We start from the raw sequence: 23,895 nt of genomic DNA, 5'->3' as shown, positions 1-23,895 counted from the left end.
TCTTTCCCTTCTTGATTAATTAGTATAACACTAAATTTCTTCTTTGTGAAAAAACTATCTGCATTTTATGGTGTGTAATGCATGGAAATTGTGTTCATACTCATGAAACAATCTTTAAAATATACAACTATGAAACAGTTGCACTGTGTGGAAGTGTAAATTTGTTTAATCTTTAGAAAGAAGCAAATTGTTTTCTGCTAGAGTACTCATTGTCGCTGTTTGGTGTAGATTAATATGTTCTTATTAATAAGGCAGATAAATTATGGGTTTGAATAGTTTAAAACAAGAATCCTGTACAAAACTCCATAAACTGTAATTTTCCAACAATTATAGTGCATTACTGATAACAATTGCTCTCATTTGAGTGAATTCATTATTATTTTGGTCTAATTATTATTAAATATTTTAAATGCCTCAATTATTTCAAAAGAACATTTCCTGACTTTGCAGTTACTTTGGGCTGCTTGGCTCCTGAAAATAGCATTAGCATTCAAAAGCAATATTGTGATATTTTTCTTGTAAAATTAACAGTATTTTTTGGCATCCTGTTCATTTGTCCACCTCATTCAATCAGGTAGTTGACCTTCAGACCTCAGTTTAGTCATTAATTTGCACTATGAAAATCAATAGACGAGGCAGAGACAAGTTATTTTAAAAATCCAAATATGAAATCCATTTATGACTTTGAAATCAGGAAGAATGCAATCAATTGTTTCGCTGGCTAAGATTTTTCCTTAAGAGATTCTTATTTGATTTTGTCTGGGAAGGAGAGGAATTGTTAATCTTGGAGGCAGAAAAGCTGTAATGAGCCCATGAAGGGTTAGTTTTTAGAAGTTTTTTTTAGTTCCATATAATCTCATATTAAGCTGCCCAACTGATTTTTGTCTCATTTTACCTGAAGTAAATGTAAACTTATTTTGATTGAGAAGCGATTTTTCTAAGTAATTACACCATGAGAACTGCTGGCATACTCCCTCCTACATTTTGATAAAAGTGTACTTACCTATGTTCTTATATTTTTCAATAGGGAAAGGCATATAAATACCCATACTTTTCACCCAAACTCTAACCAGGTCCACAGGCATTGTCTGTCAAGAAACTTATGATCTAAGCAGAATTATGATGATAAAATAAAAGTAGTGCTGGAAACAGAAGAATTGGTGAAGACTTGGGTGATGTTGTTGACTTTATATGCAGGTCAGTCAGGTGGGCAGCAGTACAGAATCTAAGATAAAGTGGTAATAACGTAAACCGGCAGCCACCTGGACATGGAGAGTGAGTGCACAACTTGAACTATATTGATAATACACATAAAATTTTATATACAGACTAGCTTTTAATCTTGGTTCCATTAAGTTTATTTTCATATCTGCTTCTCAATCTCGTTACACCAAATGGATGACACTCTATACTTCTAGTCAGAAATCAGAATGGCTGGAAGTGTTTGTGTCTGTGAATAGACTGAAGAAAGTGATTGAAGTGATTGAAGGGACTGAAGTAATGAAAAATTTGCACTTTTCTGAAATCAAAAGTGAATGTTACTGAGGGAGGCAGGCAGCAGTGTGGAATAAATATTGTTCTTCCTTCTTTCAGAAGATTTTACAGTGAAATATGCAGCTGTAATAACCTAAGAAACCAGTGGATTTGCATTTATGCAGATAAATACTTTTGATAAAAATAGTTATCAAAAAGCTATATCCAGAATGTCAGTCTTTGTTCCCAGACTTCTAGGATCATCCCAAAATTAGGTCAATCAAGGGTTTTGATAGTAGCTTCAGGTAACTCCAAAGTCATAAGGAAATGGGAATATCTTGTGAAGAAAACTGAAACCCAAAACTTTGCAACAATCAGATTCAGAGTGGCATAACAAGAACATGTCAAGGAAATATCTATATTCCTTCTGCACATACTCCTGCAGTACTTTTAGGCTTATAGTATATACAAAAATAAGCAATCCAAATCAAGATGAAATAAAACTAAATATCAGCATTACTGTTCAAGCAAGATGGCTAGGGAAATAGCTCAAAGATCCTTAAAGAGAAGGTGTCACAGGAATGTGGGAATGACAAACTTAACCATGATACTTGAAATTATTTTACTCCAGAATTATGGTCTTTCACCACCTGCAGCTTATTCTATGCTTAGAGAAAATCTCTGTGAAATAACATCCATCTTACCAAATTAGATCCTCAAATTTGCAGTGAAAAATATAGAGAGAAGGATGTTTGCTTTTTTTCCTCAAGTAACAACAATCTGAAAGAAAACTTAGGAGGTACTTCAAGTTCTCTGATTTTTTCAGCCTATTGTTAAAAACAATTGGAAAAGTAATACCACATTAAAAACATACTTTAGAAGATCAGATTCAATTCTGCAGCCATTGTGAGTCTCATGGTAATTTTTTTAGAAGGAAAGCGTGAATGCATTTCTTTGACAGTAGCTCACCATAGCAGCGTGTTTGACTCTCGTATTCCCCTATATCTCCAGTTATCCATTAGAAAATATGAAACTCAGCTGAAAGGGCATTAGACTAAGTCTTGGTTCTTGGATCTCATTTACCTGTTTTATAACTTTTGTAACATTTTTAAGGGCAGGAGCTGAAAACTGAAAATGGGGTGTAAGATGGAAAGACCACCACTGGTGTGCCTCTTAAAGGCTTCTTCACAGACATAAGAAGTTGAAGGGCTCCATCACAAAGATACTCTGAAGGACTGTTTGTATAAAATATTCAGCTTCTGATTGCTGTGAAGTTTGTTTGAAAATAGTACATCTTTATTATATACAACTCTTGCTTATAGTTTCAGTTTTTCCTGGTCTCAAAAGACCCCTCTCCCTTAGCAGCTTGAGTTCATAGATGTTCATCCCTTTATTCTCACCAGGAATACTCCTGGGTAATCCAGGGTTTACCCAGGGTACATCCAGGGTTTATCCAGGGTTACAGATAGCATCACTTCAGAAAGGCTCATGGATATGTATTGTATGAACAAAGAAAAGGGCAAAGCTTTAGTGCCAGCAGAACAGGTAAGAAAGTGCAAAACTTTGGGGAGAGGTTTGCTCTTAATAGAAAACAACAGTACAAAGCTATTGACAACTGTAGTGGGTTGAGCACTTGCTGAACTGTCCTGTTGCATCTTTCCTGCAACAAGATCCAAGCCAAGTGGCTGATCACTGCTCCAGGCAAATTGATGTCTACGGTCTGAACAGTACAACAGGCAAAAGAAATAGAATAAATAGAATAGTGTGCCAAGCCACTGTTAAGGAAATGCATTTAGAAAAATATAAGAGGAATGACTTTCTCGTTAAGTAATAAAGAAGAGAAAGTTTTGGCAAGGTTTGTGGATCCTCTACAATAGAAATATTCACAGTACAGCATAAACTGTATCACTGAAATGGTTAAACAATTCGAAAGAGGGTATAAATGTGCTGGTACCCAGGTGCTGGCTGAGAGGGTTGCAGGGCAGCCTCTGTGAGGAGCAGCTGTGGCTGCCGTGTGCTGGTCACAGCCAGTTCCAGTCAATTCCAACAGAGCCACTGCAGGGCACAGCTGAGCCCCTCAGCCAAGAAGGTGGACCCTTTGGAAAAAATTTAAGAAAGGACAAAAAATGATGGACAGCACCTATGCAAGAGAGGAACAAGAAAAAAGCATGAGAAGCAGTCGTGCTGATACTAAACTGAGAGAAGGAGGAGCAGGAGGAGTTGCTCTAGGCATCAGAGCAGAGATTCCCCTGTATTCCATAGAGGACACCGTAGTGGTGCAGGTTGTTCCCCTGAAGCCCATGGAGACCCCACATTGAAAAAGGCTCCTGGCAGAAGCCACAACCAATGGAGGAGCCCACTCAGGAGCAGGTTTTGTGGCACAAAGTGTGGCCCTTGAGGGGCCCATGCTGAAGCAGTCTGTTCTTGAAGGACTGCACCCCACATTGGAACAGAGGAAAACCATGAGGTAGAAATGGCAGATATGGAGTGTTATGAGCTGACCACAAACACCATTCCCCTCCCCTGCTGTGCTGCTTGCAGTGGAGAAAGAGGTAGAGGAGTCACGAGTGAAACTGAGCCTGAAGAAAAAGGAGGGAACAGGATTATTTTAATTTTGTCATTTCAAAGAATTTTTCACACTCCTACTCGATTTTTAATTGGCAATAAATTAATTTTCCCCAGATTGAGTTTGCATTGCCTCTGATGGTAACTGGTGAGTGATCTCCCTGTCCTATATCAACTCATGAGCTTTTTCATCTTATTTTCTTCCCCTGTCCTGTTGAGAAAGGGGAGTGAGAGAGCATCTGGGTGGATGTGTGGCAGTCAGATGAGGTTAACACACAACAGAGATATGATGGCCTTATTAAGAAAATAGCCCTTATGCTTTAAGAAATTTTCCAAAAAGCATCTGCAAGTGCTCCTACTGCTAACACTACGCTGGTGATTTTATCTCTGTGTCATAAGGTATGTCCATACACTTAATCAAACCATGAAACTGTGAGTAGCACACCGTTCCCTGTTTTTCATAACTTCTGTCAGAATTAGAGCACTATTTGGTTTGCACATTGCCCTTTGTGCTACTGGAGTTATCTTGCTGAGAACTTCTGCCCTGGTGTCATTCAGTGATTATGCTTTACTTCATTTTACTTCAGTTTTCTGCATCTATCTTCAATTTTCCAAGATTGCCAGTAGCCCTATTTGCCACTAAGGTCTCCATCCCAACAGATGCCACGAGGGTAGCTACGAAGAACCTGATACCCCTGGTTGTAGAGTGAGAAGTTTGAATATCCTTTCTTGAAAGATGTGCCTAATTATTTGCTTCTGAATAGAAATCAGTTAGGTTTGTTTCCAATCTGATGCATCATCTTTTCAGGTGTTTGGGCCAGGGCTGCTTGGAAAGCTTGGTGAGTCACATCAGTCATATTCTGGAGGTAGTCTGCATTGTCAGTGTCATCAAAGATCTCTTCTCCAAGATCCAGTACATAGGATAGAGAAGCAATTAAAGCAGAAAGAAATATTATGTGCCAAAAAGTGCAGTTCTTCAGAATGTGTTGTCTAAGTCTATATTAATTAGCTACTCTCCCTCCTCCCCTGTTTTCTTAGTCTTCTTTGGAGTACTATTTTTCACAAGGATAGAGGATTATATGTGATAGACTGCCCTATTACGGCTGTGTGAAAAGGGGTGCAATATAAGCAATCTCGCCATTTACAGCTACAGTAAAAATACACTGACTAATGAGCTTTATTTATAAATTACTGCGTACAGTGGGAATGTATTAATGACTAACTTGAATTCCTCAAAGTATTGCTATTATTGCATAATATCTTCTTTCAGTGTATCACCACATTAAATTCTACCAGTCAAAAACACACATAAAGTAGTCATACAGAGGTGTTCAGCTCTTACACTTCCCCTTAATACCTTAATATGTACACCTTCACAACCTGCTTTACAAGTCACTGGACTTGCCATAACACAATAGGAACAGGTGTTAATAATTTTATCAGATTTTTATGTAGGAAGCATTCATTCACATATTAGGTGATTATGCTCCTAAAAATAAAACTGAACTTGTTTGCTCTAAATGGCCAAATATAATTGTCAAGTTTTGAATGTGCTATGGTGAGGACCATTACAGAAAGGTATATCTTCTCCCCTTCTCTTGCCTCCTTACATTTTTCTGTTGTGCTTTTCTTCAGAACAAAAAAGTTCCGAAAATACAGAAATGTCCTTTTTCAAAGTTTCAGAGGGAAGTATTTTAGGTATTCCATTCTGGTTGATTATTCATGATGATGAGAAGCAGTTGTTATTCATGGCCCAGTGTGTGTTTGTTTGTTTGTTTGTTCTTATTTTGTACCTCTTCTTCTTAGTGTTAAGACTCGACCTGTGCGAATGCCTCCTGGATACCAAGCAGATCTTGTTATTCAGTTGGTGTGGGTGGATGGTGAGCCTCCACAACAGATTACCAGTCTTGCTGTAAACTCTGCTTATGGACTGTAAGTAACTCAAATTTAAGTTTGCATTTGTTTATTGTTTTATTACAGTCAAAGTAAAATATTCAAAAGATGCTGGAACTGAGATTCTTGCGGAAAATTATTTGAACTCGCATAAAGATTGTGATATGAGATGTTAAACTGCCATTCCTGCCAATGTTTTTACTACTCCTATTTAAAAGTCTGAATCTTTTCACATTATTCTGTCCATCCTTTCAAATAAAATCTAATTGCCTTTCAAATCTGTAATTTTTGAAGTTATTTGAAAGGTTCACCAAGGTAAAATGCATTTCACAGAAAATGGTGATGTGATTAACTGTTAAACACCATTTATCATGACATCATATCTTAGTTGGAAATTGTCTTCTGAGAACAGCATTTTCATGTCCGTGACCAGTGACTTGGAATTGAAAATTGAATAAGGAACATTCAAATGCTAACTTCTGTATGGCAATGCAAATCAGACTGTGTACTTTTTTTTCTCAGGTTCAATGTATTTGGGATTTTTTAATGTTTTCTCTTACTGAGAGTCACTCAGATACATTAAATACAGGTTTTTCCTGTAGAAGGTGTTACTCTGTTAAAACTTCAGGCTGTAATGGGTGTTAGGTCCTGACTGCTACTGATTTTCAGTAAGTCACTGGACTCTCTTCAAAGGCTTTGGCAGTTTAATGAAGAGTTTTTACATTTGTGAAAAAATATTGTCTTTTGGGGGCTGTTTTTTCAAGTCTTTGGCCTGAATTCCTAGACCATTTCCTGTTCATGAGCTCTAGAAATCTCTTTTTCTTTACCATACCTAGATGCATTTGTCCCTTGAGCAAGTTGTTATGTTTTGCCTAATTTGCTCCCTTGCAGGTCTCAGACCTCAGGGTAACATCTGCGTAGTCACACTGTTCTCTCACTTGTAAACTACGTTGATAGGTTGCAGTTCTCCCAGCACTCACAGTGGTTTCCTAAACCACTGATTTGATTCAGTCAAATGCTTTAAATTGTTTCCTTTGCTAGGAGCAGTAAAAGTTTACAGGACAACCTCCTTTAAAACACCATGTACTATGCATATGAGTGTTTCAGAAATAAATGTGTGTATCACTAAAAGAGCCTAATCAATATCCTAAATTTAATTTTCCTACAAAAGCTACCCAAGAATGTCTTTTTCTTCACATTTTCCTCTGCAGACTCTCTTCCTTCTCCCTTTCTGTTGTCTCTCTTAACTTTTTCCTTGGGCCTGTGACAAGGTACAATCCTTCTTTTCATCAGAATTTTTGTTTACTACTTTAATTTTCACCTGTTATTTAGCCTCACCATGTGGAAAACCTATGCCACTTCACCATGAAGCCTGAGCATACATAATTTTTGCCATCTTAGTTGTAGAGTTATTTGAGTCATCTTTTTCCTTATTTTTTTTTCCTATAGGGTTTAACTACTCTCTTAGTTTTTCCTAATAGGTTTAACTAGGAGGAAAGCGTAGAATGGTTATTGTGTTCTGGAGAGTCTACTTTCAGTATTCTTTTAATTACTATGATTTCTGTAACTGTTGTGTTACTGCAGCCATGAAACAGCATTAAAGTGAGGTATTAAAAAAACTTTAAACCCAGCAAGGATGAAAGACTTCAGGCACTCTGAAATTTTTTTAATGTATTTGGTTTACTTTTAACAGTACCAAGCTACAAACTAAAAATACTAACACCTATTTTATTTATGTTGAACTGAATCATCAGAAACTTCTTCATCTTATGAAAGTAGAAAAGAAAATTTTACAAAATACTTCAATTACAGCTGAAGAACTAGGTTAACCTTGAAGAACAAGGTTAAATGCAAAAAATACATTTGTTTTAAAGTAGATTCTGTTGGACTGAAAGCAGTCTCTAAAGATTTATTACAGGCTCACGTGGTAACAATTTTCAGCTAATCTGCATATTAATTGTCAAGAAATGTCTGATGAGGATTTTGTGACTTTTCTGTGAAAGATACCCACAGAATAGAACATTGCCTAGCAACTAATTCTATTCATTGCTGAAAACTGAGAAATTCATTTTGTATTTGATTTCATAAAGACTTGGATGTTAGTAATTTATCCTAAGCCTTAATAGTAATGTCTGTCTAGATTTTCTTACTATTCCTCAGAATGGTTATAGTATTAATGAGCAATTTCTGATTTTTTTCTGGTAAAGTAATTTTTTTAGTTATAAGAAATATTATATCCATGCTTGTGTGTGAATTTAGAGAAGTTTAGGGGGAAAAATAGACCAGGAAGTGATGATTTGTTTTGTTAAATTGCTAACCAGAGTGTGAATGATCACTAGCTCTTCTTGTGAGTCATGTTTTCCAAAATTAGTAGATCTCAGGTTAATAATTTTCAAAATGCAAATGACTATTCTTTTTTCCCCTAAATTATTAACAGATGAGATTGACACTTGTAATTTTTATTCCTTTATTTTTCTTCTCCACCTAGAGCGCAGGGACTTAGGAACACAGAACTGTTGGGGTTGGAAGGGACCTTTAAAGGTCATCTAGACCAATGCTCTACAGTGAGCAGGGACATCTTCACCTAGATCAGGTTGCTCAGAGCCCCGTCCAATGTGACCTTGAATGTTTCCAAGGATGAGGCATCCACCACCTCTCTGGGAAACCTGTTCCAGTGTTTCACCACCCTCATTGTAAAAAACTTCTTCCTTATACCTAATCTAAATCAACTCTCTTTTAGTTTAAAACCATTAACCCCATTCACGAGCCCATTTCTCAAGCTTGTCCAGGTCTTTTTGGATGGCATTTGTCCCTCAGGCACATCTCAGCTTGGTGTTGTCTACAAATTTGCTGAGAGTTCACTCGATCCTACTGTCTTTGTCACTGATGAAGGCATTAAACTGTACTGGTCCCCACATGGACCCCCAAGGGACACCACTTTAATGGGGAAAAAAATCAATGTGGAAAAATCAGAGTACGTTCACAGTATTTCTGTAGATGCTGTACTAAAGTCAGTGTTAAGACAAGCAGAGTAAATGTGGTGCAGTAACAAAGAGTAGAATTTGAACCACTGTTATAGATGATGCCTTAGTTTGCTAGTTTGGCAATTAAGGGAAAATCACTTCATGTTATTTTACGTATTACTTTTCTATTTGCTATATGGAGCTCTCTTTTTCGTAATGGAAGCAGCGTAAGAAAAGGTAGAAGAGAGGAAAATGTTCTAGCTACCCTGCTTCCCTTTCCTCCATCTCATTACTTTTCTCTTGCCTTATTGTTTTTCCACACACAAATTCCTATCAGATATTTGGAGCTATATTAAGAAGAGTCAGGTGGAGGTGAGTGCATGTCTCACTTTTAGTGTGAATTAAGTGCTTGAATATTTTGCAGGCCTTTGAACTGACCACCTTCATCACTTTTTACATAAAATGACAGAACTTAATAAGAAATGAATCTTAGTATGATTGAGCATGTTTTGAGTTTTTGAGGTTCCTTGTGGCTGTACTTGCAGTCCTTTCTATCTGGGATTTAAAATTGCAGTCTGATACAAAACAAGAGAGATCTTGCCCATGAATCAAACCACTATCAAAATGCCATTTGTAAAAGCATTTCAGAGGGGTAGAGACTGTTTTAACAGGAATCTGTGCTATACCTAAGCTGAGAGAGTTGAAAGAAAATTTTACTTTCAGATTTGGGTATCTCCATAATACAGCTTAATGTATTTCATTTGTCATTTATATTTAGCTAAAAATAATTATTTCTGCATGTATTTGTATTTATATCCTAATTGATATTTGTATTTTATACAAATGCATAACCACTTTTTAAGGTCTATGTCCAGATTTGCAGGCTTAATTTATGTCATTATTGCTAGAATTATACTGTTTAGCAAAGCAACATTCAGACATTACTGCAATGTGTTTGGCACAGAAAGTTGGTAATAGTTGTAAATCTGTTTTCTGGAAAGTCAGTTACTGTGTTTCAGGAATCATTTTTATAAGTTCAGGATTACAAATCTGTAAAAAAACCCATAAAATATAAGCTTTGAGAAGTTTGTGCAGAATTCATAATAATAGATAATTATTGTTTGAGTAACTTAATTACACATTACTAATACCTTTGAGGAACATTTCTTTTCTCAGAGTGGCATTTGGGAACTGCAATGGTTTGGCTGTCGTGGATTTTATGCAGAAGACAGTGCTGCTGAGCATGGGAACCCTTGACCTGTACGGATCGAGTGATCCATACCAGCGTCAACCCCGTTCACCTCGCAAAAGCAGGCAGTTTGCTGCAGGTAGGAAATAAATCAGTGTGGTTATGAGCCTGATGTGTTCCTTGGTTTTTTTTGCCTGTGGCTTTTTACAGTGCTTTTGAAATGCATGACTATTTGCCAGCCAATGGAGTTTCTATAACTCGGCAAAAGAAACCTGACATGCTTTAGGTACGGGCACTTTCTCAGAAACAAAATGTTTTATGAAGTTTTTTCTCTTGGGATGGAGGTCAGCAAGTAATTCCCTTAGCTGAGTCTGTACAAAATCATAATGAGCAGAGCAATAAATTTTTTCTCTGGCAGTCACTTGAAGTATATTTTGTATGCTATTTTCTTTCTGTCTTCAGTAAGTTCATACCAATAAGTAAGACTTCAATTTAAACTTAAATGTATCTTCTGCCATTTGAATAGTCAGTTTTGTTTAGAGAAGTATAACACCAGGGAGATGTGTTATATAGGTAGCACAAGTAACTCAAATTAAGCACTTCGTTAGTGAACTAAAGTTCTTGGCATAAACCTACAACATCCAGCTGTGCCCCATTTTAAAATTTGATGCTAAGAGGATCACATTTGTAAGTCATAACTGTTATTATGCATTGTGTGTTAGAAATATTAGTACTTCAATACATCTAAATTTTGCCATACGTTGTTGGTTATTTAAAAATTTACTTCTTGTATGAGAAAAAGTAAAAAAAATAATCTATGTTTCAAGTCTTTTCACTAGACATACTCCATAATAATGTGCTAGAGTCAGACACAATGAGGAAATGTGTTTTACATAGCTGTGAAGTTTTAGAATTAGATTTAAAAATCTCTTTGAAAATGTGGAGTTTTAAATCCAACCATAAAATTATGAAAGCAACAGATTAGAGTGGGTTTATGACATCAGCATTTTCACCAGCAGACCCTGCACTAAATCATCAATTAATATTTCTCCACAGAGTCATGGGAAATCTTTTTTTAAACTGGGAATATGTTTGCACTCCAAACAGCAAGTAAAATTTAGAAAATAAAATGTAAGTCTTCAGGCCTACTTCTGTTCCTGAAAGACCATTTATCTCACTTTTTATGCATTTAATCATAGCAAAGCTTAGTTCTCATCTGTGCCAAGTGTTAAATATTTAAATTTGGCACAGGTGAGGAGAGAAGAGACAAGCAGCTTCAAGCTACCTTCAGCTTCTCTGTCTGGTTTCAGCCAGCCTCACAGCAGCTCCCAAAGTAATTTGAGCAACTCACCACAAGTGACATCTGCAGAACCCTGTACAAAAGGTGGAGGGTTGTGCATGTAGAAAAAGCAGTTATCAGCACTGTATCATGTAGGATTTCTCTGTCAGGGCCAGTCTGGGCCAATCCTTTAAGGCATCATTCCAGCTATGCAGTGCTGCTAGAAAGGAGCCCCCTGGGGATAAGTGACCGCTAAGAAGGAATACACACTTCTAGATTGCTCATAGAAACTATGCATCTAAAAAAAGCCTCAGCTGCTTTCTCACCATCCATCCCACATCCCTTACTTTTTTGATTATTTTTCTTGTTATATCTCCCAATTGGAAGGTAAGCATCTGCTGAAATTTTTTCACCATGGCTGTTCTAGATGCTGGTTATGATATCACTTCCTTTCACTTTAGACTGTTTTTTCTCTCTTTCCTCTGCCTGCTGCTGATGCTGGTGTACTGGCATGTTCCAAAGACAACTTTTGCATGCGTGGCCTGTCTAACTTTTATCCAGATTTAACGAAACGGATCCGTACTTCCTATCAGAGTAAGTTCTATAAAGGTTAGGCAAATAGCTTTATCATGATTGGACTGTGCCTGACTTAAACCCATGTGTTTGTGCTTCGTAATGTGTTTTTTAAACACATTCAGCATGCATGCAAACTTATTACATTTTATGATGTCAACCATGCTTAATTTTGACAATTATCTTTATTATACAGATATCCTTTTTCTTCCAAAAGAGTTAAAGAGAAAACCTCAGTGTTATATGGAGAGATTGGGCCTTAGAAATGATTTTTCAGCAATGTTATGTTCTTGATGACAGTATCTTTCTTTGGTTTTCTATTCATTTCTGTGTACATTTACTTATATGAAGCATTTCTTGTTTTGCAATGGCACTATTTGGTTGTAGTCACCAATTAATTCTTCCCTTTTTTCAGAAGAGCAATGTGGCTTAAAAGTGCACCCATTAAATTGGGTGCTATAAAATTTTAAATTTTAATCTTGGTTTGATACTTGAATATTTGTCTTTGGGGAACCATCCTGTGCCTCTGATCTTTGATGGGGAATGTAAAGTGGACATAAAAATATATACATCAAAGAGAGCTATGAAAATTAATGTTTTTAATATCTTTAAATTTTGAGTTATACAGATACGCAATTTAAATATTAGTATTCATCAGTGCAGAATGCAATGAACAAAGCTATAATTAATTTTGCAAAATTGACTGTTCAACAGATGAGCCATATGTATCTTAATTAACTGCAATGCTTATATGTAATTAGGTCTCTAGGATGCCTCTTATTCAACTCTTTTTAAAGCAGTTTTCACAGAACAACTGGATAGGCAATTTTATGTTAAATATTCAGTATGGGCAAGATAAAGAGTGGCAATTGTTTTATCATCTCACATAAATACAGACTTATGTAGCTATTGAAATACGTTTGTACATTTGCAGGAGAAAATCTGTTCCATCCTTCTAGCCTGATTTCTATGATTTTATTTCATAATAGTTCATAAAAGGTGGTCTGCTTAGTTAAAAGACGAGTCCAGTTACAAATCTAGCAGTCCATAAAAAGGTTTGGTGTATGATATCCTAAAGTCTCTTAGTCTGATCTTGCTATTTTCCCATCTATAACAGAGAACCTGAGAGACAGACAGCAGTTAAAGGTTTGGGGTTTTTCCCATCTAAAAAATTAATAGATTCTAAGGTCAAAAGTTACCAGTGTTTTCATTCAGAACTACAAACACAGACCATAGAGTTTTTCATAACTGAAAATTTATTATCCTGTCTCCATCTTCAAACCTAGAATCAAAAAAAGTCCACAAAATCTTCCTGTATACATCCTAACTGAAGGGTATGAGTCTGTCTTTTAGGCAAGATCGTTAACAGCTTCATTTATCTCCTCAAAAAACACTTGGTTCTTGATTTTGTTATTTGATACTTATACAGGAGTACATACTGTATAATCTGAAAGACACACAAGGCAATAAGATCAAGAACAGGACCAGAATGTGTCATAGACTGAAAATATCTTTCTAAGTCGTTCTCAAGTTGTGCTTTGTTATATGTCTTATGTGAGATGTGAGTTTTAAGGGGGGTATTAAGAGAGGATTTAGGATTTTGCTTATAACCTTATCTCTTCTCATAAGGGATAATGATGGGAAAAGTAAATTATTTTTGGAAATTGTGCAGCTGATATTATTATGACAGAAACAAGAGTAGTCATGTCATAACATAAGCATTAGGTCTAAAGTTTTCAGGGTTGTATAAATAAAAATGGAAGTTAATGGGAAGATATATGAGTAGTAGATTAAATTAAGTAATGAACCAGGAAGATAATTTCATGAGGATCAGTTTGAGAGAATGACTTGTAGGCATTGAAATCAAAGATGAGATTATCAATGAGCAAGATACTGAGACTTTTCTTGGTCATTTTAGAGCTGATTTGCAGGAAGAAACAGTGTAATTTAGTATCCAGCCTGAATATGAGAGTTAGAGTGTGATCTTCTAAGAATGTTAACAATACTCAATAATGGATTAGGGTATCAGAGAATTCAGTGGTGCTGCTAGCTCTGTTGACACAGTGGAGACTTCAGTACAAAAAGAAGGTAGGGGTCATCTTGACAGTGTTAAGTTCATACTTGGACACTTTTGAGTAAATTTTAGACAAGATTATTACTCTACCTTGGATGGAAAAAATCCAAGTTAGATCTGTGTATTTATCAATCATTAGGGCAAAAAATATGTATATTTATAATTATTGTCATGTTTATACAAAAGAATCTCTTCAGTTCTTCATCCTAATCAAATGCTGGGTCAGTCTAGGATGTCTTGCAAGTGAAGAGGAAAAGGAAAAAAAAAACAAGCGTCAGACGAAAGAAGCATTGTGTTGGAGAAGAGAGGTTTTGCAAAGGAAAGACACAGTCAACAGTGTCAAGGACATCCAGTATGCAAAGCACGGTGGTGGAATAATTGTTTTGAATTTTAGCTAATAAATCTATAGAGAACTTGATAATGATTACATATGTAAGCTAGAGTCAAATGCACCTTGAGTGGACTCGGAGCATTAAGACAACAAATTTGCTGGTTTGAGAGGTGAAAGTGGGAAAGAGAAAGCAAGAAGGGAAGAAATGCAATCAGTCCTAGGTGTATGTGATGGGAGAGATTGAAACACAATTGTCTTATCAGGGAAGCAATTTGAGGAAAATAATAGAAGCTGAGATGAGGGTAAGTGCAGAGCTGAGAGTTGCTTTCTAGTGCTGATGCTAGTTCCATTTGCTGTAATATCTGCAGCCACCTTGCTTTGTAGCAAGAATATATGACAAGACAAAAAAATAAACTCTCTCTGCAGTAGTGCAGAATTATGTTGTTGGTTGGTTTTCTTTTTTTTTTTTCTTCAGTTGAAATCAAGTTGAATATGTTACCCGGTGGTGGGTAACATATTCAAATATTAAAACAAGTACATTTACTGCATCTAGAGAGATAATGTTTGCAGCAGAATATAAAAATACCAAAAGGAATTTGCATCTCCTACTAGAAATTCATACCATCTGTTGGAAGAACAAGAAAATAAATAGTCTTTATGAAGCACCCAAAAAGTTGTCAAATTCAAAGGATGTTGATACGTTGGAAAATAATTTTCATAATGAAGACCTTTCAGTGAGAAATCCTTCCTCCTTCAGGCCAGTCCCTTGAGAGGATGTCAGCAAAAGTAACCTTGGTCTTGGTCTGACAAGAGGACACAGAAGACTGTGTGTTATGAGCCATTACATATCAGTAGTTGACACTTTAAATCACACCTAAGAAGCTAATACAGGTTGAGTTTTAAGTCAACAGCTATATTCTGAACTGACTAGTTTCCAAAGAATACAGGCATACACACACACACATATATATATGTATCTATAAGCATAAAAAAAACCTAGTATGGTAATTCAGTGTGAAGATGATGGATTAGAGTAGCACTGGGCTTACTTATTGACCTGTGAATTTTTATGATAATTTATTTACAATTCATTTATTTATAGGAACATATATTATGGCTTTGGGTACTTTAAAGTAAATGATCCATCTGAATCATTTAAATAGAGAGATAGAAATTTAAAATTTAAAAAATAATTTCAAATTAAGAGTTCATAAAAGTTGTTACTTCATACTAGGCAGTATATTTTTTGATCCTTTAATGAAGAGGAAATGGGAATCACAGTTAACTTTGAAAAATATGCATGGGACATGTCTTTAGAAGGGATTTAATGCCTTGTGTGATATCTTTACATCTTGCACTATTTAAACACGTAAACACACATTTGATTTGCTCAAATCAAAGAAAATTTCTTAATTGTGTCAATGGGTATATCTTCTCACAGGTGGTTGTTCACATTGCCATTCTCAGTTATTTGCCTTTAGTTTTGCTGCTACATTCTTGCTTCAGGTGGACTCAAAATTTGCTGCAATGCTGGAGTTTTTGGCTAAAAATTGCTAAAATATCTTGGGGCACAAATTGTGCCTACAGAACTTCAAAATGGAAAGCAAAAATATTTTTGTAATGCTATTTCAGTAGCTGTTATAGTCTCTCAAACATTCAAGGGAAGCTGAAGTCCATGGAAGTATTTAGCTTGGTTTCCTTAAAAAAGTAATTACAGTAGAAAATGAGCAGTAGTACAAAGAACAGCTTGAGATCTCCTCTTATCTCAAAGGGAAACAAAAAACGACATTTAGTGGAATCAAAGGTAACACATAGAAATTGACAAATTGATGTTTATTCTTTTCCGTGAATGATGACTGTGCAATTCGTTGCCTTGTAACACCTTCAGAATTTAGAATTTAGCAAAATTAAAAGAGCCTTTGGACAAATGGGTGGGTAATGGCAATAACTTGTAATATTTCTAAGCAAGAAAGATTTATGGCAGGAGAAAATCTGTGAGTGGCAGTGCTTAAGCAAATCTAACTGTCTAAGATAATAATCTTGTACAGGGCACATGGTGCCACTTACATTTAAGATGGGGACATACTGCACTTCTTTAAAAGCATCTATTGCTGGTTGTTGTTAAAGGTGATAGCAGCTTGACAGCAAGTCTAGATTTGTAGAGTTCACATGTTCACCATTTATAGATATCATAACATGAGATGTATCTTTAATGTTGTATGTTGTAAAAAAAGAATTCATGGTATTCTTATGGTGATTGCTCTTGGGTGGTGTGGTTTGGTGCATTTCCTGTTTAAGTCTGTAGCACTATAATTTGTATTGAGATGTAATATTGTTTTTATGAACTCACAGTTAAAAAACAGACAAACAAACCAAACCAAAAAAACCACACCACACTATTTAGAAGCAAAATCTGACCTGGGATTTGACATTGTAACTGACACCAGTACTAACTATCCAAGGTTTAGAACAAGATAAGGTGTTAAAACTTTAATATGCACTTAGAAAAGAAACAGTGTAATATTTCATTTTATTCATCCAAGGCCTCTAATGCTATGCAAATGTGCCAAACTCTCTCCCACTGCACCTTGCAGACAGCTCCACAGCAAAAATCAATTCTGTTCCAAATCTCTAGGTACGTACAGAAACCTCAGGGTCAAGTAGAATTAAGATTTGCTGTAAGAAAACTATACATAGAGAGACTCCCTAAGTGATGGGGAATCATTATGTTATGAATACTCTCATAACATCAAAAGTGACTGGACTCATGATTAAATATAAAATTCTCTCAGAGAATCAGAAAAAGGATTCAAGCATGTCTCTCAAAACAAAAGATCTTCGGTCTTCAACAATAGTAGCTAGGTTATGATCTCTTGTTTTTTAAAAGTCAGGAACAAGTATGTCATTAATACTGACTTAACAAGCCAAATGAGCTGCTGCTTTTCCAAAGGATTCTCGATATTATTCTTGCACTCCTGCATCTTTGTTAGTGGTAGAAGCTTCTTTGTTCTTCTTGTTGGGGTTCTGGACTCTCCCTAGTTCTTGTCACAAAGTTGTCAGTACCTGCATTAAGATTTCATTGTTTTCAACACTAAGAGAACAGCATTGGTGACCAAACAGTAGCAGAATTTTTTAAGACAAGAGTGTATATGAATTTTAGAGATGAGGGACTCTGGGCCTGAGAGTTCAGGAGTGATAAATATTAAACCATGTAATCTTTTGGTGCCAGATTAAAGCATACTGAAAGGTTCTTGTTGGATGTTTGATTTTCAGGAAATGACACGAGCAGCATGTGTGTAAATACAGTATCAGTACGACAATATTGTACATCTGACTGCGGGCTGATGTTCACTAGGCTCTGACCTGAATGTTGTGAGTCCATAGTGCCATCTGTAGGTCTGGTGCTGGGCTTTCAGTCAGACCCACATAGCCTATGGCATGCAGTGCCAGAGCTCCATGTAACAAGGGTGAACCCCTTGATACAGGCCACGGGGCATTACGGGATACATAGGAAGGGTACTTTTGAATAGGTGTGGCCATGCCCAGTTCACCCACTCAACATGGTAAAGGATAGCATGAGCTCAGACTTTCCCTCCCTCCTATGCCAAAAGGCATGTTTGAACTTTTTCATTCAACCTGTGCCAAAGGTTGGGTCACAGAAACAAACCCAAACTTAAGCAGTATAGACTAGGGTTGCTTTATATGTTGCTGTCTTCCATGTAGACTGAATTCCTCACAAATATTTATGAACAATATATAAAGCATCTTGTCCAAAAAATTCTGTTAGACAGCATTATCAATGCCTCCATGTCCTTTAAAATGATCTATCTTGTGTGAATTCAAACTGAAGTTCCTAATATGGAATAGTAGTGGTGATTTTATTTTTTTTCCTCCCCTCTTTTAAGATTTCCTCTCTGCATTCTGCAGCAGTTGAAAGCAGATTTCCGCATCAGTTTGACAGGGACAAATGAGTTTTATTCATATCACAGACTTTTACATTTTAAACTATACTTACTTGTTTTGTTTTCTTAGGTTACTCTTTTCTATCCCAAGGCACTTGAGTTAACAAGAGGTGTGATTTTTTTTTTTTTTAAACCAAACCTAAATTTCTGCAGTGACAGCCTGATAACTGCAGTTATCTGAAATAGATATTTTCCTCTTATTTCACACCATTCTTTTCTCCAAGTTGACTTTAAAGTTCAGAATATCATCAACCTAGAAAGTTAAAGCATGCCCTGTTAGATTGTAACTTAACTCTTTAACTCCATTTTTTCAGGCCTGACTGAACTCAGTGACAGTCCAGTTTCCCTGGAGCTAGAGCGTTGCAAGTCTCCCACTTCAGGTAAAGGTGACTGGCTTCTCTTCCTGCAGTCTGTATAAGCCATTCATGTCATGCATCACTGTGTTTCATTAATCCCTAAGAAGTGAAATTCATAGTTACAGTTCCAAAGAGAATAAATTACTGGAGAAGTGCTTATTAGGTAGCACAGTAAAATCCTAAGTCTGTTTACTTAAAGAAAAATTAAATGTACTTGGTGCATCTTGAGGTTAACAGTATGAAAATATTTGATTTAACCGCATTGTGCAAGTATATTCCTATAACCTCCTATTGTAGGCTTGTTTGTCTGTTTTCTTAAAAGGCCTTTTGATTCCTTTTTTCTTTCCAGTAGGGAGTCCTTATGATTTTTCACATATATATATGTATGTAAAATGCACATGTGCACGTAGAGAAATTATTTGAAGCAGCAATATGAAGATGGTAAATTTTAACCATTAGAACCCACCAGTGCCTAAGTTCTGTAATTTACAATAGAAGCAGAGCCTCAAATAAAAATATTCGCTTATCAACCACTGTGATCTGGCAGGGAAATCTTGGCCATTTAAAAATTTATATATGTTTCCCATTTTACCCATAGTCCTTCAGAAGGTGGAGTTCATCTCATTCCTAGAGACTTTTTCTACAAGTACCTAGTCTGCATTGATCTCTTTAATGTGAGTTCACTGACTCAAAGATTGTTGCTTAGAGCTGTTTTCTACTAGCTGACTTTTAAATGTGATGGAAAATAAGGAGGTGTAGCTGTGATACATTCATTTTGCTTATGGTATGCACATCACAATTCTTTTCCTTGTAGTTTGGTAAGTATTGATAGATACTTTTTTTCCCCCCTTAGTTATGGTAACGAATTCCCACAAATATACTATTCAAATCCTCTGTTATTGTTTCACATATTTTATTTTATTATGACAAATTAATCTTGAATGGAGGCCACTCATTAGTAACTTATAAAAAGCTGAAACTAATAAAAGTGTTTCACTGATGCATCAAGAGCTCAAACAAAACAGCTGTTTTGAAATATGTATTTCCTTGTACTATTTTCAACCGAATTCTGTAGACATGGGAATATCAAAGTGAAATAGACTATCATAATATTGGTATAAAACTAGGAGCTCAAACTCTTGAACAGGGCCTCAGAAACCCATGATATAGGCTTTAAAAGAAAACATTTGATAGCTTAGTATAATTAGATTACTTATTGTGTAGCTCACACTCAACTTTTCAATTTTCTCTTCAGAAATGAGCTGAAAACCTCTCTTTTTCTTCTTACTGAAAGCTAAGAGATCACTGAGTTGGTAAACATGTGCATATTCTTAGTTTTATAATGATGACTGACTCCTATAGCACCTTACTTTTTCTGCAGTTAACTTCAATTTTTCATTCTGCTAGTGAACAAAAATAGCTCTCTTGGATAAATTTAAGATAATTTGCTTCAAAATTTATTCTGCTTTTCTGTTTTGAAGATCATTCAGCAGGGAAAGCATGGCACATTTATGGATGTTTCCTATTTTAGCACTTTCATGTTGTTTTCCAAGCTATATTTGAATCTCTAAAATGTGATATCAGGTGCAATTTTGTAGGCAGTAGCTATTCTTGGAACTGCTTTTTAAAAGAAGAAGGTTCTTTTACTGTGACTGATATTAATTGTTTTTATAAATTAATGCAAAATTTAATTAATTTTGCTTTGGCATACCTGCTATAAAACTGGGCAGAATCCAGTCTAATCAGCTTAAGTAACTGCATTCTCCAAGAACTTGGAAGTGGAACTATCTTGTGGTTATCAGCACAACCTTACACCCACATGAGCCTTTGCACTGACTAACATTTCTTACTCATAGAACACAACTACGTACATTTACACATTAGTCAGGCAGGATCCTTCCAGTCTTGCTTTTGATCTGCCTAAAGTTCATGGCACACAAGCTCTGTAATGAAAGTGCGCTGTGTTCTGTAAGAGCCCCATGATACTTGTGTTTGCAAAACCAGTGACCACATTCCCCTGCTGAAAATAGACCAAGACTTCATCCTTCAGAAATTTAGCAGAAACGGAAAGAACACTTGACTGCTGAGAGAAGTGATTCAAGTTGCTGCCCAATGGAAGTCCTACTGGGTATGACTACATCACTGACCGATAAGGTTGCAAAGGCAGAAGGAGTAGAATTTGATTTATAGGAATTCGTTCCGGTTGCCAGACCATGACAACATCCATTCTTCACCTGGCAGTGAAGTTCATGCCAGATACTGGCCCTGAGTATGCACAATATATATGCAAAGTGCAAACTGCTAGAGGACACTGATCTGGATGGCAAACACTGCACACATGATGGTGAGCACTTTCATTCTTAGTTCCATCAGAAGGAGAATGATTCGAGGAACAACATTGCTGAGCTCATGTACATACTTTGAGACTCCAAGGCAATGCCTAGGAAGAATCCCTATGGCACACTATTTGCCAGCGTAGACACGAGTAGTTTTACATCTAAGAGAGCTATTAGTAACTTAGATTTCCATTCCAATCAGGTCCACAAGAACAGTGTTGATAAAGGCTTCTCGGAGGACTTGAAAAATCTCCTGCTTCTTCATTTCTAGGTCTGATCCTGAACATTGCTTAGACTAGCTGAACCCTCTCCTGAAAAATACATTTTGCCTGTAACATCCTATTGCTTGACAATGTTTTGACTTCTGACTAAGCTTCTGCAGATGCAGCCTAGGTCAGCTTAGTAGTTCAGCTTTGTTGTTTCTCTTCTCCTTGCCTCAATGTAGAATTAGGCATTTGCGTGTTCTATCATTGATATAAGTGTTAGAGAACTGAGTGAGAGACTCAGTGCTGAAGACCACTCCTTGTTTCACAGGCAAGGCTGGTTTGTAATTCAGTACAAATCCAACTTCTTCATTAAGTAATATTTAACTTCTTTCACAAGACTGTCCTCTCAGATGTTCCTCCTGTACTGTTTATTAAAACATGGCTTTGTAGACAATGTAATTGAAAAATCAGATTCCCGTTCTGAAGATCTTTTAGAATAGAACATAAAATTAAATCATTTGATTAAAAGTTTTCCGAAATTCACAGTGCCACACAGAGGGTAGCAGCAACTAAAGTACCACCAACCTTTCTTTTTAAGAATGGTAGACAGAGGAGGGGAATAATGCTCTCTAACCACTGGTATCCTAATTAAATTCATATTTAAATACTATAGTGACACATTTCCAACACTATAAAGAAAAAAAATAATAAAGCCATTTGAAAGATTCTGTTTATTTTTTAATATCTGAGTGGTGACAATTTCCACTGTAAATGTATTCTGGATAGAGGAATAGATATGGAATAACATTGGCAAAAATTGTGGAACAAAAAAATTTAAAAATAAAACCCCCCCAAACATTTATCCATATAAAGCATTTTTCATGAGAACAGTAATACAGCAAGGCATGCCATATAATGGTATTGGATGGCTTAACCCTAAGAATATCTTATTCTTACTCCTGCATGCCATGTTCTTTCAACAGAGAAAGTCAAACTGCATTTTGATTTTTGTTTGTAATTTGGAGGTCAAAAGTTAGGGCTTTGTACTACATTCGCTCTACAGTGGCACATGTGAGCACAGTAGCTCTAAAGCATTTATCACGTAAGTGGTACAATATTCAATGGTTAGTTAATTACTGTATAATATATTACAGAAGTGTACCCATTCCAGTAAAGTTTACCTTTATTTCTATCATCTCATTAGGAAAACTTATTCAGGACCTCTTAGGAATATAATATGTAGTATAAATAATTATGTATGAATAATTGTGTATGTCCATTACCGTTTTAACCATTTGTATGTAACTTCATATTGAAGCATGTAGTTGAGAATACACTGTGAGCACAAGAAAATACAACTTCGATAGTCATTTGGTTTTGTTGTGTGAGATGCAATGGACAGTTCAGACTTCTTTCAAAGAGCAGAAGGAAAGAATTTCATGAGTCTGTGTATAGGAGAGTGACTTTTTAAATGTGTGCTTTAAAATGAAAATGCCTTTGTGTTTTTTCTCAAGAAATCACCTTCATATTGGGGGCTTGCATCAAAAATGGGTTTAAGACTATAAAGACTAAAGAGGAGGCTATGTAAAGATTTCCACAACTGATTCCCTTGAGCTTTGGAATGGGTCCCTAATGGCAAGATTTTAAGTATTTGTACATAATGTGATTTCCAAGTGCTGCCATCCTGATTTATTTCACTGGTTAAATCTGCTGGGATTAGGCCCATGACATGCCAACCTCCCACTTTCCTACATGAAGTGTTTTTTTTAAATAGCTTTCCTTCAAGAAGAATATTATTAAATTTCTAACAGTTCTTCTTTTTTTAACTTGTGGGTAGCTGCAAAGTAACGGAATAAATTTGACTCAGATTGAAAATTATATTCTACTGGAAAACAGCTAGAAAGCTAAAAAGTAAATGTTTCAAAACATTTTGTGTGCATGTAAAACATAGAATGCAATTTATTTTGAAATTTTATTATTGATAGCACCACCAGCATAACCTTTCTACCTATTTCTATTAAATTAAAAAGAATGTTTACTAGTCAAAGGCGAATTAATAATTAAAGAGAAGTTAGCTCCTGGAGTGTGGATACAAAGTGCATTTTATCACTATTTCGCATATGTGAGGGAGTTTCTGATCGGGTGAATTCGTGCTTACTTAAGTTCTTGAGAAGGGATGTGTATGTAGCAAGGAACAGGAAGCAGCATGAGCTGGCAGAGGGGAGAAAATGGGGTCCTGGGTTTGGGCCGTGGTGTTTGACACAGGGGCAGCAGCAGAGGTAGCCCATGTGCAGCCCATGGTTCATAGCTCAGGGTTCAAGGGCACCTGAGCTCACCAACAGGGGTCAGCAGCTCCTGTGAACAGGGAAGACAACAGCTAAAGCAAGGGAGCAGAGCAGCTGTGGGGAGCGTGACCAGGGCCAAGCACAGCCTGGTGATCACCAGCCCCGCACAGGGACAGGGGAGGATCTTGATCTGTTAGTCCAGGTCTGGATCAGCAGGTAGTCTCCTTGAGGCCACCAAAGAGAAAGGGCAGTCTCTACATTGGCTCTGAGAACCAGCAGCCAAACCTCCAGGACCTTACTGTGTGCCTTGTCCAATAGATAAATATTAGGCTCTTAAACCCCTTCTTCAGCAGTGGAGACTGGAAGTGATGTTTCAGAGTGTTGGTCAGGCAGAAGCTCCCTAATAGAAA

The 23,895-nt window shown here is 36.3% G+C and overlaps 1 protein-coding gene across 6 annotated transcripts in view; it reads left to right on the top strand.

Moving 5' to 3' along the window:
• STXBP5L (syntaxin binding protein 5 like) overlaps positions 1–23,895 on the top strand; it is a 193,752-nt gene that overhangs the window by 129,182 nt on the left and 40,675 nt on the right. For 3 of the 6 annotated variants that reach the window (XM_032677823.1, XM_032677820.1, XM_032677819.1), the window contains exons 17-20: positions 5,845–5,970; positions 10,071–10,222; positions 11,885–11,956; positions 18,617–18,682. In XM_032677823.1, coding sequence (XP_032533714.1) covers positions 5,845–5,970; positions 10,071–10,222; positions 11,885–11,956; positions 18,617–18,682 — 416 coding nt within the window. The remainder of the gene's footprint in view (positions 1–5,844; positions 5,971–10,070; positions 10,223–11,884; positions 11,957–18,616; positions 18,683–23,895) is intronic. The other 3 variants (XM_032677824.1, XM_032677822.1, XM_032677821.1) reach the window with 2 other exon arrangements.

The sequence above is a fragment of the Chiroxiphia lanceolata genome, chromosome 2 (assembly GCF_009829145.1).
Source record: "Chiroxiphia lanceolata isolate bChiLan1 chromosome 2, bChiLan1.pri, whole genome shotgun sequence".
Lineage (NCBI taxonomy): Eukaryota > Metazoa > Chordata > Aves > Passeriformes > Pipridae > Chiroxiphia > Chiroxiphia lanceolata.
Note: the sequence above shows the minus strand (reverse complement) of the source record. Positions and strands in the feature narration are given on the sequence as shown.